The sequence below is a fragment of the Lates calcarifer genome, unplaced genomic scaffold (genome assembly GCF_001640805.2).
Source record: "Lates calcarifer isolate ASB-BC8 unplaced genomic scaffold, TLL_Latcal_v3 _unitig_1491_quiver_1840, whole genome shotgun sequence".
NCBI lineage: Eukaryota > Metazoa > Chordata > Actinopteri > Centropomidae > Lates > Lates calcarifer.
In genome coordinates this window covers 1-14,292 of record NW_026115557.1, presented here as the reverse complement: position 1 = coordinate 14,292, position 14,292 = coordinate 1, and the positions used below count along the sequence as shown (strand labels likewise).

The 14,292-nt window shown below is 36.1% G+C and overlaps 2 protein-coding genes across 2 annotated transcripts; one reads left to right on the top strand and one right to left on the bottom strand.

Moving 5' to 3' along the window:
- Positions 1 to 5,731: 5,731 nt before the first annotated feature.
- Positions 5,732 to 6,581, top strand: LOC108889214 (thioredoxin-dependent peroxide reductase, mitochondrial; the record flags this gene model as incomplete). The annotated part of the gene is given in 2 exon segments (XM_018685576.2): positions 5,732 to 5,897; positions 6,384 to 6,581. Coding segments are annotated over 2 exon segments (217 nt in total), but the record flags the coding sequence as incomplete, so codon positions are not given.
- Positions 6,582 to 6,794: 213 nt separating this feature from the next.
- Positions 6,795 to 13,642, bottom strand: LOC108889213 (transmembrane 9 superfamily member 3; the record flags this gene model as incomplete). The annotated part of the gene is made up of 7 exons (XM_018685575.1): positions 6,795 to 8,518; positions 10,086 to 10,162; positions 10,282 to 10,365; positions 11,114 to 11,260; positions 11,350 to 11,418; positions 12,532 to 12,671; positions 13,513 to 13,642. Coding segments are annotated over 7 exons (715 nt in total), but the record flags the coding sequence as incomplete, so codon positions are not given.
- Between the last annotated feature and the right edge of the window lie 650 nt (positions 13,643 to 14,292).

Sequence of the window (14,292 nt, the reverse complement as noted above, 5' to 3'; positions counted from 1 at the left end):
AAAAATGTCATAAAAATGTCATAGTATAGTATGTGGTCAAAAAATATGAAAAAATGTCATAGTATAGTAAGGGGTCAAAATTATGAAAAAAATGTCATAGTATAATGGGTCAAAAATATGTCATAGTATAGTAAAAAATATGAAAAAATGTCATAGTATAGTAAGGGGTCAAATATGAAAAAAATGCCATAGTATAGTATGTGGTCAAAAATGTCATAAAAATGTCATAGTATAGTAAGGGGTCAAAAATGTCATAAAAATGTCATAGTATAGTAAGGGGTCAAAAATATGAAAAAAATGTCATAGTATAATATGTGGTCAAAAATATGAAAAAAATGCCATAGTATAAAAAAATGTCATAAAATGTCATAGTATAGTAAGGGGTCAAAAATGTCATAAAAATGTCATAGTATAGTAAAGGGGTTAAAAATGTCATAAAAATGTCATAGTATAGTATGGGTCAAAAATATAAAATGGGTGTCCAATATAGTAAGGTCAAAATATGAAAAAAATGTCATAGTATAGCATGGGTCAAAAATATGAAAAAAATGTCATAGTATAGTAAGGGGTCAAAAATATGAAAAAATGCCATAGTATAGTAAAAAATGTCAAAAATGTCATAGTATAGTAAGGGGTCAAAAATGTCATAAAAATGTCATAGTATAGTAAGGGGTTAAAAATGTCATAAAAATGTCATAGTATAGTATGTGGTCAAAAATATGAAAAAAATGTCATAGTATAGTAAGGGTCAAAATATGAAAAAAATGTCATAGTATAGTAAGTCAAAAATATGAAAAAAATGTCATAGTATAGTATCAAAAAATGTCATAAAATGTCAGTAAGGGGTCAAAAATATGAAAAAAATGTCATAGTATAGTAAGGGGTCAAAAATATGAAAAAAATTCATAGTATAGTATGTCAAAAATGTCATAAAATGTCATAGTATAGTAAGGGGTCAAAAATGTCATAAAAATGTCATAGTATAGTAAAAAATGTCATAAAAATGTCATATAGTAAGGGGTCAAAAATATGAAAAAAAATGTCATAGTATAGTAAGGGGTCAAAAATATGAAAATGTCATAGGTATCAAAAATGTCATAAAAATGTCATAGTATAGTAAGGGGTCAAAAATATGAAAAAAATGTCATAGTAAATAGTGGTCAAAAATATGAAAAAAATGTCATAGTATAGTAAGGGTCAAAAATGTCATAAAAATGTCATAGTATAGTCTCAAAAATGTCAAAAAATGTCATAGTATAGTAAAAAATGTCATAGTATAGTATCAAAAATGTCAAAAATAGTGTCAAAAATGTCATAGTATAGTAATCAAAAATGTCATAAAAATGTCATAGTATAGTAAGGGTTAAAAATGTCATAAAAATGTCATAGTATAGTAAGTCAAAAATATGAAAAAATGTAGTATAGTTCAAAAATGTCATAAAAATGTCATAGTAAGGGGTTAAAAATGTCATAAAAATGTCATAGTATTAGTGTCAAAATATGAAAAAAATGTCATAGTATAGTAAGGGGTCAAAAATATGAAAAAAATGTCACAGTATAGTAAGGCGGTCAAAAATATGAAAAAATGTCATAGTATAGTATAATGTAGTATAGTGGTCAAAAATGTCATAAAAATGTCATAGTATAGTAAGGGGTCAAAAATGTCATAAAAATGTCATAGTATATGTGGTCAAAAATGTCATAAAAATGTCATAGTATAGTAAGGGTCAAAAATATGAAAAAAATGTCATAGTATAGTAAGGGTCAAAAATATGAAAAAAATGTCATAGTATAGTATGTGGTCAAAAATGTCATAAAAATGTCATAGTATAGTAAGGGGTCAAAAATGTCATAAAAATGTCATAGTATAGTAAGGGGTCAAAAATGTCATAAAAATGTCATAGTATAAAAAAATGTCATAAAAATGTCATAGTATAGTAAGGGGTCAAAAATGTCATAAAATGTCATAGTATAGTGTCAAAAATTCATAAAAATGTCATAGTATAGTAAAAAAATGTCATAGTATAGTAAGGGGTCAAAAATATGAAAAAATGTCATGTATAGGTGGTCAAAAATATGAAAAAAATGTCATAGTATAGTAAAAAAATATGAAAAAAATGTCATAGTATAGTAAGGGTCAAAAATATGAAAAATGCCATAGTATAGTAAAAATGTCATAAAAATGTCATAGTATAGTAAGGGGTCAAAAATGTCATAAAAATGTCATAGTATGCATGTGGTCAAAAATGTCATAAAATGTCATAGTATAGTAAGGGGTCAAAAATGTCATTAAAATGTCATAGTATAGTAAGGGGTCAAAAATATGAAAAAAATGTCATAGTATAGTAAGGGTTAAAAATGTCATAAAAATGTCATAGTATAGTAAGGGGTCAAAAATATGAAAAAAAAATGTCATAGTATAGTATTTGGTCAAAAATGTCATAAAAATGTCATAGTATAGTAAGGGGTCAAAAATATGAAAAAAATGTCATAGTATACTATGTCATCAAAAATGTCATAAAAATGTCATAGTATAGTATGTGGTCAAAAATGTCATAGTATAGCATGTGGTCAAAAATATGAAAAAAATGTCATAGTATAGTAAGGGGTCAAAAATGTCATAAAAATGTCATAGTATAGTAAGGGTTAAAAATGTCATAGTATAGTAAGGGGTCAAAATATGAAAAAATGTCATAGTATAGTATGTGGTCAAAAATGTCATAAAAATGTCATAGTATAGTAAGGGGTCAAAAATGTCATAAAAATGTCATAGTATAGTAAGGGGTCAAAAATGTCATAAAAATGTCATAGTATGGCATGTGGTCAAAAATGTCATAAAAATGTCATAGTATAGTAAGGGGTCAAAAATATGAAAAAAAATGTCATAGTATACTATGTCATCAAAAATGTCATAAAAATGTCATAGTATGGCATGTGGTCAAAAATGTCATAAAAATGTCATAGTATAGTAAGGGGTTAAAAATGTCATAGTATAGTAAGGGGTTAAAAATGTCATTAAAATGTCATAGTATAGTAAGGGGTCAAAAATATGAAAAAAATGTCATAGTATAGTATTTGGTCAAAAATGTCATAAAAATGTCATAGTATAGTAAGGGGTCAAAAATATGAAAAAAATGTCATATTATACTATGTCATCAAAAATGTCATAAAAATGTCATAGTATAGTATGTGGTCAAAAATGTCATAGTATAGCATGTGGTCAAAAATATGAAAAAAATGTCATAGTATAGTAAGGGGTCAAAAATGTCATAAAAATGTCATAGTATAGTAAGGGGTTAAAAATGTCATAGTATAGTAAGGGTCAAAAATATGAAAAAATGTCATAGTATAGTATGTGGTCAAAAATGTCATAAAAATGTCATAGTATAGTAAGGGGTCAAAAATGTCATAAAAATGTCATAGTATAGTAAGGGGTCAAAAATGTCATAAAAATGTCATAGTATGGCATGTGGTCAAAAATGTCATAAAAAATGTCATAGTATAGTAAGGGGTCAAAAATATGAAAAAAAATGTCATAGTATACTATGTCATCAAAAATGTCATAAAAATGTCATAGTATGGCATGTGGTCAAAAATGTCATAAAAATGTCATAGTATAGTAAGGGGTTAAAAATGTCATAGTATAGTAAGGGGTTAAAAATGTCATTAAAATGTCATAGTATAGTAAGGGGTCAAAAATATGAAAAAAATGTCATAGTATAGTAAGGGGTTAAAAATGTCATAAAAATGTCATAGTATAGTAAGGGGTCAAAAATATGAAAAAATGTCATAGTATACTATGTCATCAAAAATGTCATAAAAATGTCATAGTATAGTATGTGGTCAAAAATGTCATAGTATAGCATGTGGTCAAAAATATGAAAAAAATGTCATAGTATAGTAAGGGGTTAAAAATATGAAAAAAATGTCATAGTATAGTAAGGGGTCAAAAATGTCATAAAAATGTCATAGTATAGTAAGGGGTTAAAAATGTCATAGTATAGTAAGGGGTCATAAATATGAAATAATGTCATAGTATAGTATGTGGTCAAAAATGTCATAAAAATGTCATAGTATAGTAAGGGGTCAAAAATGTCATAAAAATGTCATAGTATAGTAAGGGGTCAAAAATGTCATAAAAATGTCATAGTATAGTAAGGGGTCAAAAATATGAAAAAAAATGTCATAGTATAGTAAGGGGTTAAAAATGTCATAAAAATGTCATAGTATAGTAAGGGGTCAAAAATATGAAAAAAATGTCATAGTATAGTAAGGGGTTAAAAATGTCATAGTATAGCATGTGGTCAAAAATATGAAAAAAATGTCATAGTATAGTAAGGGGTTAAAAATATGAAAAAAATGTCATAGTATAGTAAGGGGTCAAAAATATGAAAAAAATGTCATAGTATAGTAAGGGGTCAAAAATATGAAAAAAATGTCATAGTATAGTAAGGGGTCAAAAATGTCATAAAAATGTCATAGTATAGTAAGGGGTCAAAAATGTCATAAAAATGTCATAGTATAGTAAAAGGTTAAAAATGTCATAAAAATGTCATAGTATAGTAAGGGGTCAAAAATGTCATAAAAATGTCATAGTATAGTAAGGGGTCAAAAATGTCATAAAAATGTCATAGTATAGTAAGGGGTCAAAAATATGAAATAAATGTCATAGTATAGCATATGGTCAAAAATGTCATTGTTTAGGACACAGAGCTGTTTGGTGTGTGAGGTGAGAGCTGGTGTTTCCCTCCAGGCTGCAGCAGCTCAACAAGTAGACCTGGAAAACACGAGTACAACACTAATGAATTAAAACACTGAAAAAAAGTCACCACCAAAACTTAAAAGACTATAAAATATTACACTGACATAAAACGTCTGTGTAGTATGTGGTGAAGGGTCATAGTATAGTAAAGCATCAAAATTATTAAAGAAAAATATCACAGTTCGCGTTAGCGCATGATAGCAAAAATGAAAACCATAACTGACTATCACAGACTGTGATGCTACACCTCCGGAAACAGACTTAAAATGAGTTGTAAAAACAACCAAGAGCTGCAGTGTTATCATTCATCCACGATAGGGACCCACGACATGTCAGAAACGCATAAATCAGAAAGACAAACACAGGCCCACAAGCCCAAAAAGATATCAGTTAAGAGAAGGCTACGGCTAATGCTAATGATAAAGCTAACGCTCGCTAATTAGCTAGCCTTACCTTCGTGTTGGGCGTCCAGCTTCACTCGTGCTCGACGAAAACAACTCCAAAGTTTGTTTTAACATCCAGACTTGTTGAATCAGTAAGTTTATCCGCGTGTTAACGAAGCGACCACAAACGTTGGTTTTACTCCGTATTTACACTCGTTTTTCCGACTTTCTCTGTCCGCCCTGCTGCTTCAGTTACATCCATCTCCGTGCGTCAATGACGTCACGGCCAGTGACGACACACTCCAGCGACGTAGGCAGACAAAACGCTGATTGGCTGCGCGCTTGTGATTGGTCGAATCGGCGGAAAACGGTTTATTTTTGCAATAGCGTTGTTTTTCATTTTTAAATATGATTTTAAAACGAGTTTCACGCTACACACTCCACAATAAAATGCATATTCTTGTAAATTTTCATATTATACATATTATGTGTTATCTTTACTACTCGGTTTTGTGTTTGTTTTTTACGTTTATGTTGTTGAGAAAGACGCTCGATAATTTATCTGTTAATAATTCTTGTTTTTCAGGGGCCTGTTCATCATTGATCCAAACGGCGTGGTGAAGCACATGAGTGTGAACGACCTGCCGGTGGGCCGCTGTGTAGAGGAGACCCTCCGTCTGGTGAAGGCCTTCCAGTTTGTGGAGACCCACGGCGAAGTGTGTCCGGCCAGCTGGACCCCTGACTCCCCAACGGTGAGTTCATTCACCTGTTTGACCTTGTATTAAAGAATAAGAAAGAGCTGTTTTATCGCTACCAGACTCCATTTAGAAAAACAGTAATTTTACAGAGCAGGAACACAGGAGATGCTGAAATACCACTGCCTCCATCTGTTGGTTTGTTTCTGTTATTGTGTGATATTTTTACTTATGTGGAAGATCTGATTACTTCCTCCACCACTTAAAGTCACACAATAACACAAAGAAACTAACAGATGGAGGCAGTGGTATTTCAGCAGCTCCTGTGTTCCTGCTCTGTAAAATTACTGTTTTTCTCAATGGAGTCTGCTAGTGATAAAAAGTGATGTTTCTGGTTAAACAAAAAGGATATTACTCTATATTGAAAAGGTTTATTTCTGTAGGAATCCTCTCCACAATACTGTGAGACACTTGTAATAACAATCTGAGCCTGTCAGAATACCAGAATTATCTGAGCTGAGCTTCATCTTGTTTGTTTTCCAGATCAAACCAACCCCACACGGATCCAAGGAGTACTTTGAAAAAGTCAACTGACCAAAGTTCACAACGCTCTCAGCTTAAAAACAGTGAATGGTAGAAATCTGAAAACAAATGAAACACTCTTAGTTTACAGTTTGTAAAGTTGTATTTACTCATACACAGCTGAATAAACAAATAAATCGATTCTCTCTCAGAACGACAGCTCGTTGTTTAAATTGATGTGTAATAGTCTTTGTATTTTAATCACTGTTTTATTCATGGCTGTTATTTTCCTGACTGATTTACTCAGCTCCCCCTTGAGACTCTGCTGAACTGTATGGTTTTGTACCTTAATACACATCTACAGCACAGTATGTATGAGCTTATCTAACCCAAAAATATCTACCCTCAAAAGTCCAAACCACACTTAATAACCCCTGTACATAAACATGTTTATTTTCTCTTTTTACAGCAAGTTAATATGCAGGTTCAAAATGTCCAATCAGACATTGGTACACAACATGAGGTGCCAAAATTAACTTCAGTGGGGGAGAACTGGAAGTTAGAAAAAAAATAGAAGGCATTGCCACTTCTCATACAAGTAGGGTACGTACTGTATTTACACAAAATGGAAAAAAGCATTTGAAACACTCGGCAGCACTGTGTGTGGTTATGAAAACATCTAGTTTTAAGTGTACATAAACTTCACTTTGTACAGTATGTTTTGTGGAAACAAAGCAACTGCCTGATTCCTCCTGACATTCACAGATGATGTTTCAGGTTCGGCAACAGAAAGAACGTGAAGGGAAAATGGCTTACCAGAAGATGTAGAGCCTGTTTTTTTATTTTAAAGCTTTAAATAATATATGAAATCAAAAATAAGAATAATAAGAGTGTCCGTAAGGAGGATTACCGGTCATCAAAATGTACCTTTTTTACATTTTGATGACTGAGAAGATGCTCACAATCAATCAAAAAAGAAGAACATGACAGCGCTGACTGAAGTGAAAATTTGACGATCAGATGGTTTGGTGAAAACTTCATGCAATTTCAGGCAAGATGTAACAGCGCCACCAGCCCCACCCCAAGCACCAAACAAACAAACAAAAAAAAAAACAAAATATACCTTTTTTTGTTTTTAACTGAATGATTCATTTAAAAAAAACACCCTGTAGTAAATCTGTACAACGAAAATACATTTGGGATCTACATCTAAAGGTACATTATTAAGGTTATATACACTCCCCCTCCCCCCGCCCCCATCCATATATTATCTTTACAAGTAGACTTCATTCAAACCCAAACATTAAGAAAACAAAGACTAAACGGGGAAAATGGGATCACATCAAACATCCATTTAAAAATCAGGTCTGTCTTACTTACTGTACCTCAACCGCTGATGAGTCCGTCTGCTCTCGTCCGTACAGTAAAACTACAGCAGGACTAAAATCATCGACTGGATGGATTGCTACTGTAACAGGGAATTAAGAATCGTCAAAATGGGGGAATGATTCTCAAGTGACGACAGCTTTTTTTTTTTTTTCATTTCGCAGTGGAAGTAGATCTGAAACAAACTACTGTACTGTTTAGTAACGATATTTTATGAGCGACTTCAAGAATACAAAATAGAAATCAAGTCAGAACGCGGGCACAAACCCAACTCTCCAATATTCTGACACAATAGAACAAAGGCTTTCAATACACTTAGGCCTCTTCACTGAAGAGAGCTACACTATTCCATCGATAAACATTTATGTTCTCTGGTCTCAGGTGGGACTGGGTTGGAAAAGAGAAGCCATGTCAGCCTTAACATTCGCCTCAACATTTCTCCTTGAAAGCAACAACTGATTAAAAAAACAAAAACAAACAGAACCTTGTGTGTTTGATAATCTCTCCTCCTCCCGCAGATTTGCTCTCGTTCACTTTGTGAGTTGCGGCGTGGAAATTCATTCAGAAAATGGAGAAAAAACTACATTGTACAAAGTGAGATTCTCACAATCTCTTTGCAAGAAAGAAAAGTAATAAAGAATGACTTGTGCCCGCCGTCGTAGGCAAATCTGTTAATATCCCTGTTTTTACTGCTTCGCCTCTTTAGTCAATTTTCACATTTGTGTAGATCTTCCTCACGAAGGCACTTGTTCCCATGTATCCGACGGCACCTGGAAGACAAATGGGCTCAGTTGAGTTTCTGTTAAATCCATCACAGGACAAACTGATTACGAGGTGAGAGAATTCACTGGAGGCGAAGCACAGATTAACCGTTCAGACATCCAACAGACCCTGAAGGCAGCGTGGAGCACCTGCTGCAGATTAGAGAAAGCTCCACAAAAGGTGCTTTAAGGTGCAGGTGACAGCGTCGGTCTGTCATTCTTTAAGGTGAGGAATGAGGTTAGCTCGCAGCTAAGGAAAAGCTGAAGAACCGATGTGGAAAAGACAGTTTGCTGCATCCACCAGGTTTTTCAAATTCAGAATTTGCATCCAGGACCTATGTACAGGCAGACTGCTGCACTCCACACGAGGGAAAACACTGATTTGAAGAGGTGGAGCAGGTCGCCCTCTGAACCCTGAATAGAGAGCTGCAGGACTGATCCTAAAACCAGGAAGTAAATTAACATGTTAGCATGTTAGCTCTTCCTGTTCTCTCGTCCCAGAGTCAGTGTGTTTCTGGTTAAATGTCTGAAATAAGGTCTGTGGTTTTAACACAAGCTCAAGACATTTCAGGTTTTATTCTCGGACATAAAATGGGTCAGTAAATCCCCCCACTCCTGATGTCTGAAGCTTTTACGTGTCTTAAAAAAGGCGGTTGCTAACGAGTGTCTAAATGAGACTACAGAGGTTGTCGGGGACGTTAACATGAAAACCCATCTACTCACCAGTCCACCTTTACAGCCTCGTTGTGTTTCTACTCACGCTCTTTCAAACTCTCACTAACTTTCTAAGAAGAAAGGCTTTTGTAGAAGAGCTCAGAGCTAAATGAAATGACCAGTTTCAGTGGTGCAGGCAGGAATTTTATGGGCAAATATTCCATCATCACCTTTAAGCATACTGTAATTAAAGTGATCTGAGAGTGAACTAGACTCCTGAACCTCCTCTTGGCTCAGTTTCCAGACTTTAAAGAATCTAGTCCATGACAGGAGACTTTGGCTAAACATTTTTATAGAAGAGGACTTGAAGCTCTGCAGTTTGAAATTGTGTTTTGGTTCTTTTAGGTGAGAGTTTTCCTCCTGAATGACTGAGCTACACATGGAGTTCACTAATGCACACGTCATTATGAACAGGAGGCTGTCCTCAGGTCTGTGTGAAGAACAGGCAAATTATAGATGCAAATTCTAAATACAAAAAAACTGCTGGATGCAGCAAATGTGCAAACGTGCCACTGAAGAATCGATGTGAACGAACAAGTGGTTCACGCATGAAGCTTTCTGTCTTTTTCCGCATCCATTCGTCAGCTTTAGGTGACGTTAAGAAGACTTTTCCTCATGCACAAAACCATTTACAGCAACTTTCTGCAGTTCGGTGAATCTGATGTGGAACGAACATCGAACGAATATCTTTCACATTATTTTGTCACTAAAACATCTTAACTGACGAGATGATGTTGCAGTAAACTCCTGTCTCTAAATCTAAACTTTTTAAAGGTGACTTCAGCAGCTAAAACTTCTCAGAGAACGTTTCTTAAGTTCAGGACAGTCGTACAGTATTTAATCAAAAAGATCCGGGACTCACCACACATGATTCCTAGAGCAGTGCTGAAAACAGCCATGTAACCAAAGTAGAAGGACGTCTGGAACAGCCCGTACATCCTGAAATACATCAGCAGGAAACAGCAGGTAAGCAAAGGCTTTGGCTTTTGATTCTATGACTTTTGAAATGATTGAGACTATTTCATGTGTTCATGTGGTTAAAAAGGACTAAAACTCACTTAGTTTTGAAGAAATAGTAGTAAAAGGAGTACATGTAAACATAAACGGCGGTGGATGCAGCAGAGAGGAAGCTTGTCCATTGCCTGGAAAACAGGGAAAAAACATTTAAGGGTCAATTTTTCATTCATCGTTGACAGTTTCATCAGAAATTCTTCTCTCAGCTAAAAATAATCTACACACATTTTCATGCACAAATCTTTAAAAAGTTGGTGTGATGATAGTGTATTCAAGGATCGTAGTATTGCTTAAGAACAGTGTAGTCAGACACTGAACAGCTGCTGCAGTGAAATCCAATGAGGCTGCTGTCAACGTCAATGTACGTCCACTGAAGTGCTTGTTTTTCTACTGACGGGCTCAGATTGTTCTTTTAAGTGTCTGACAGCATTATAGATAGAATTCCTACAGAGGCAGAGTTTTTATTAAACTTCTTGTTTAACCCAGAAACAGCACTTTGTATCAGTACCAGACTCCATTGACAAAAACACAGATTTTAACGAGCAGAACACAGGAGCTGCTGGAATACCACTGCCTCCATCTGTTAGTTTGTTAACTAAGTGGTTGAAGAAGTATTCAGATACTTTACTATACTGAAGTTAAACTACCACACAACAACACAAACAAACTAACAGATGGAGGCAGTGCTATTCCAGCAGCTCCTGTGTTCTGCTTGGTAAAATTGCTGTTTTTGTCAATGGAGTCTGGCAGAGATAAAATGTCTGTTTCTTTTTAAATAAAAAGGTCTATCCTGTCTATAATGTCAGACACTTATAATAACAATGTCTGTCTTTATCAATCAGAGTCGTCCTTTAAATTCACGGCCGATACACTCACCATCTGTAATCCTCAGCGTTGAGCAGGAAGTACGTGCAGACGATGGTGACGCACACGGTCACGATGCAGAGGATAACCAGGACCAGCATCATGAAGCCGTACACGTAGTAGATTTTATAGGCCCAAAAGGACGTGAAGATGAAGTACCTGAGGAATGAGGACAGTGAACGCGTCACAGAGGCTGCAAAGATCAGCTAACAATGCACAAATCCACCAGTATCACTGCACAGACTTACATCTCAATGAAAATGGAGCCAAATGGGAGGATTCCTCCGAGGCAGACGATGACGGCCGGCTCCATGAACCTGAACGAACACAAGATTCAGCATCAGTACGACTGTATACCTTCAAGTGTTTAGGTCAGACCCCTCCCTCCCTGCAGGGCGGGGATGTGACTTATTGTGTTTACAAGAAAGAAAAAAGAAAAGGTAGACAGAGGCTGGAAATTCCAAGCAAACTCTGACAGTGGCTTCGAGTTACAGCTACCTTTTCCTGCTGGCAGACGGCCACACTGCTTGGCACAGGGTTGTAAATGTTAATACACTCACAGCTTATTGCTTTGCTATTTTTCATTACTCAAAGAGTTTGTGCAGACAGCAAAACCATTTCCTGACATCTAACACTTGAGCTCAGGCCCCGACAACACTTTGGACTCATTCCACGATTTAAGAACAACTCCCTCACTGCCCGCTGATCAGTCATTACACCTCACTCTGCAACAATGAAAACAACCTAAGCCAAAAAGTTTGACTGCACACTGGAAAATAATTACTTTCGCACAGCAATTTAGTTTTTCGAGCTGCGGCGGTCGCATCTCCAACAGGACCTCAAACTGTCCCACAAAAGGTTTGACTTTCAAAATGATCACACATCAAATCAAAAACAGCTACAGCAGAAACAACAGGTGTTAAAAACCGTCTGACAGCAGGAGAGACACTCCCCAGTGTGGTTGATTTTATAACTGAGCTATGACCAAGACACCAACTTTACATCTGCAGTGTTTCCGCTGTATAGATTCTGTGGAAATTATTGCTGCTGCTGCTGCTGCAATGTCAGGGACTCCGCAGAGGGCTTTTAATTTGAAACAACGGCTACAGGAAGTGGAGAGTGGTGACACCTAACTGAGGCAAAAGGGAGAGAGAAAGAGGTAGATTTACATAATATTACGTTACAACTACTATCACTCAAGCCTATAAAAATCCCACAAATAAACTGATTATTTGCTTTTTTCTGTTTCCTTTTAAACTGAAAATCTTTGTTTTTTGTAGGATATGTGTCTATGAGCGATATCATCTTTCTTTTACAGGGTGAATGACTCAACTCTCCAACTTCCCCCAGTGTCACACCGAGGCAAATTCCTTCAAAATATAACGTCCTCAGGGACTGAATTGACCCCGTTTGCGTTGGACCACACCTACCATTTCTTCTCGGGGATGGGTCGCGGCACGGCGTTCACTCGGCAGGGGAAGTTTGGCTGGCCCGACAGATTCCTCCCCAGGATTGTTCCCACGAGGTTTAGCGGCAGAATGACAAAGAAGCAGATACAGCAAACAGCAACCTGTAGAAAAAAAACAAACATTATTAATATTTAGTCGGGTGGCCTGTGTTTACAGCCAACATCCAGGGTGTTGTCAGATCCTCCCATCATTCATCTCCACTGTCCTTTAACTGTGTCCCAGGATTTATTTTTTTTTTTCAGCTTAAAGACATTTAATAAACTGCTCAAACTGCCCTGAGAGGTGCTGGATCTCAACTCGCCAAATTAACAGAATAACATATGCAGACAGAGTCGTGTTTTTATCAGATGACCTTCAAAGTTTGGCCAGAACAAATTAAAACCGCCCCACATCTGTTAAAATAGCATGTTTGGCTAACAGAGTTGGACTATGGCGTCTTCATGGTATGATTTCAAAATGCTTTCTTGACATTCCTGATTGTGCAGTTAGGCGCAAACAACTCTTGAGTGTTGTGTCGAGCCAACAAACAGCTGTTTGTAATTAGGAGCGATTTCAGAGTCAGTCAGGACGTTGTTGAGAAAGTTTATGTGAGTGCAGCAGAAAGAATCTGTGCTTGAACAACTTTGGAAAGTTAAATGCAGGAATAAACTTTGCACTGACAGATGAAGTGAAAAACATTGATCATCTCGTTACAGTATAATGTTCTGCTGGGAAACCTAGAGTCCTGGCATTTCCTGGCATTCATCTGGGTGTTACTTTGACACGTACCACCCACCTAAACATCGGCACAGACCGAGCACACCCCCACAGAATGAGATTAATTTTAACGACTTGTGACTATTCTCATCAGCTTCATCCACATAAACTGGCAGTGGTTGACTCAGAGGATGCTGTTCATAACTCTGCGGGTTTTTTTTATTGTTGTTGCTGTGTCAGACTCACCATGGTGCCAAATGGGATGGCTCTGGAGGCGTGGTAGTAGATGGCGATGAAGTTGATGAAGAAGGCCGTCCCGCACACCATGGCTGGGATCATGAAGGCCCGATGAACATCTGTTTGATCCATCTTCTGCCTGCGATATCAGAACAAATCAAACGTGTGCGATGTGAGAAATGAAGCCCACATCCAAAAACAGTCAGAGAGAATATGATGCATGGACATTTTTTTTTATTACCTCCTTGTTTTGCATACAAACTTCCCCCAAAGTAGCCATTGACGGGGAGGTTGCAGCATACACAAAAATGGCTGTGCTCAGCATGGATCCTCTCCTGCAGAGAAAAAAACCACCATGAGTCAAAACAACTACGACCTCAGTTTCAAATTAAAAATGTGTTTTCCTCCGACTCGCGTCTAATTTTATTTTTCTAAAGCAGGGGACACATGACAAGATAATCCTTCCTCCCGATCATGTCGGCAAAGATCTGATTATCTGATGTAAAAATGATCTTATCAGATTCTCCTGTGGTGTGAGTGTGTTCAGAGTGGTTTTACCCTCCCTGATAAATATTAAACACGTTCAATAACTGTTAGTGTGTGGTGTATCAGAACAAAACTGTGAAATCTGTCGTTACTTGTCGTCGTGTGTGCTCTCTCACAATCGCTTCAGACAACCACAGAAAAAACACATTCACTGGACTTTTCAACGTCAATTTACACAACACAACTGCTGTGTCTAAAATCAGATACTTTAATATGACGGAATATCTGCCGACTGCTTTGCTT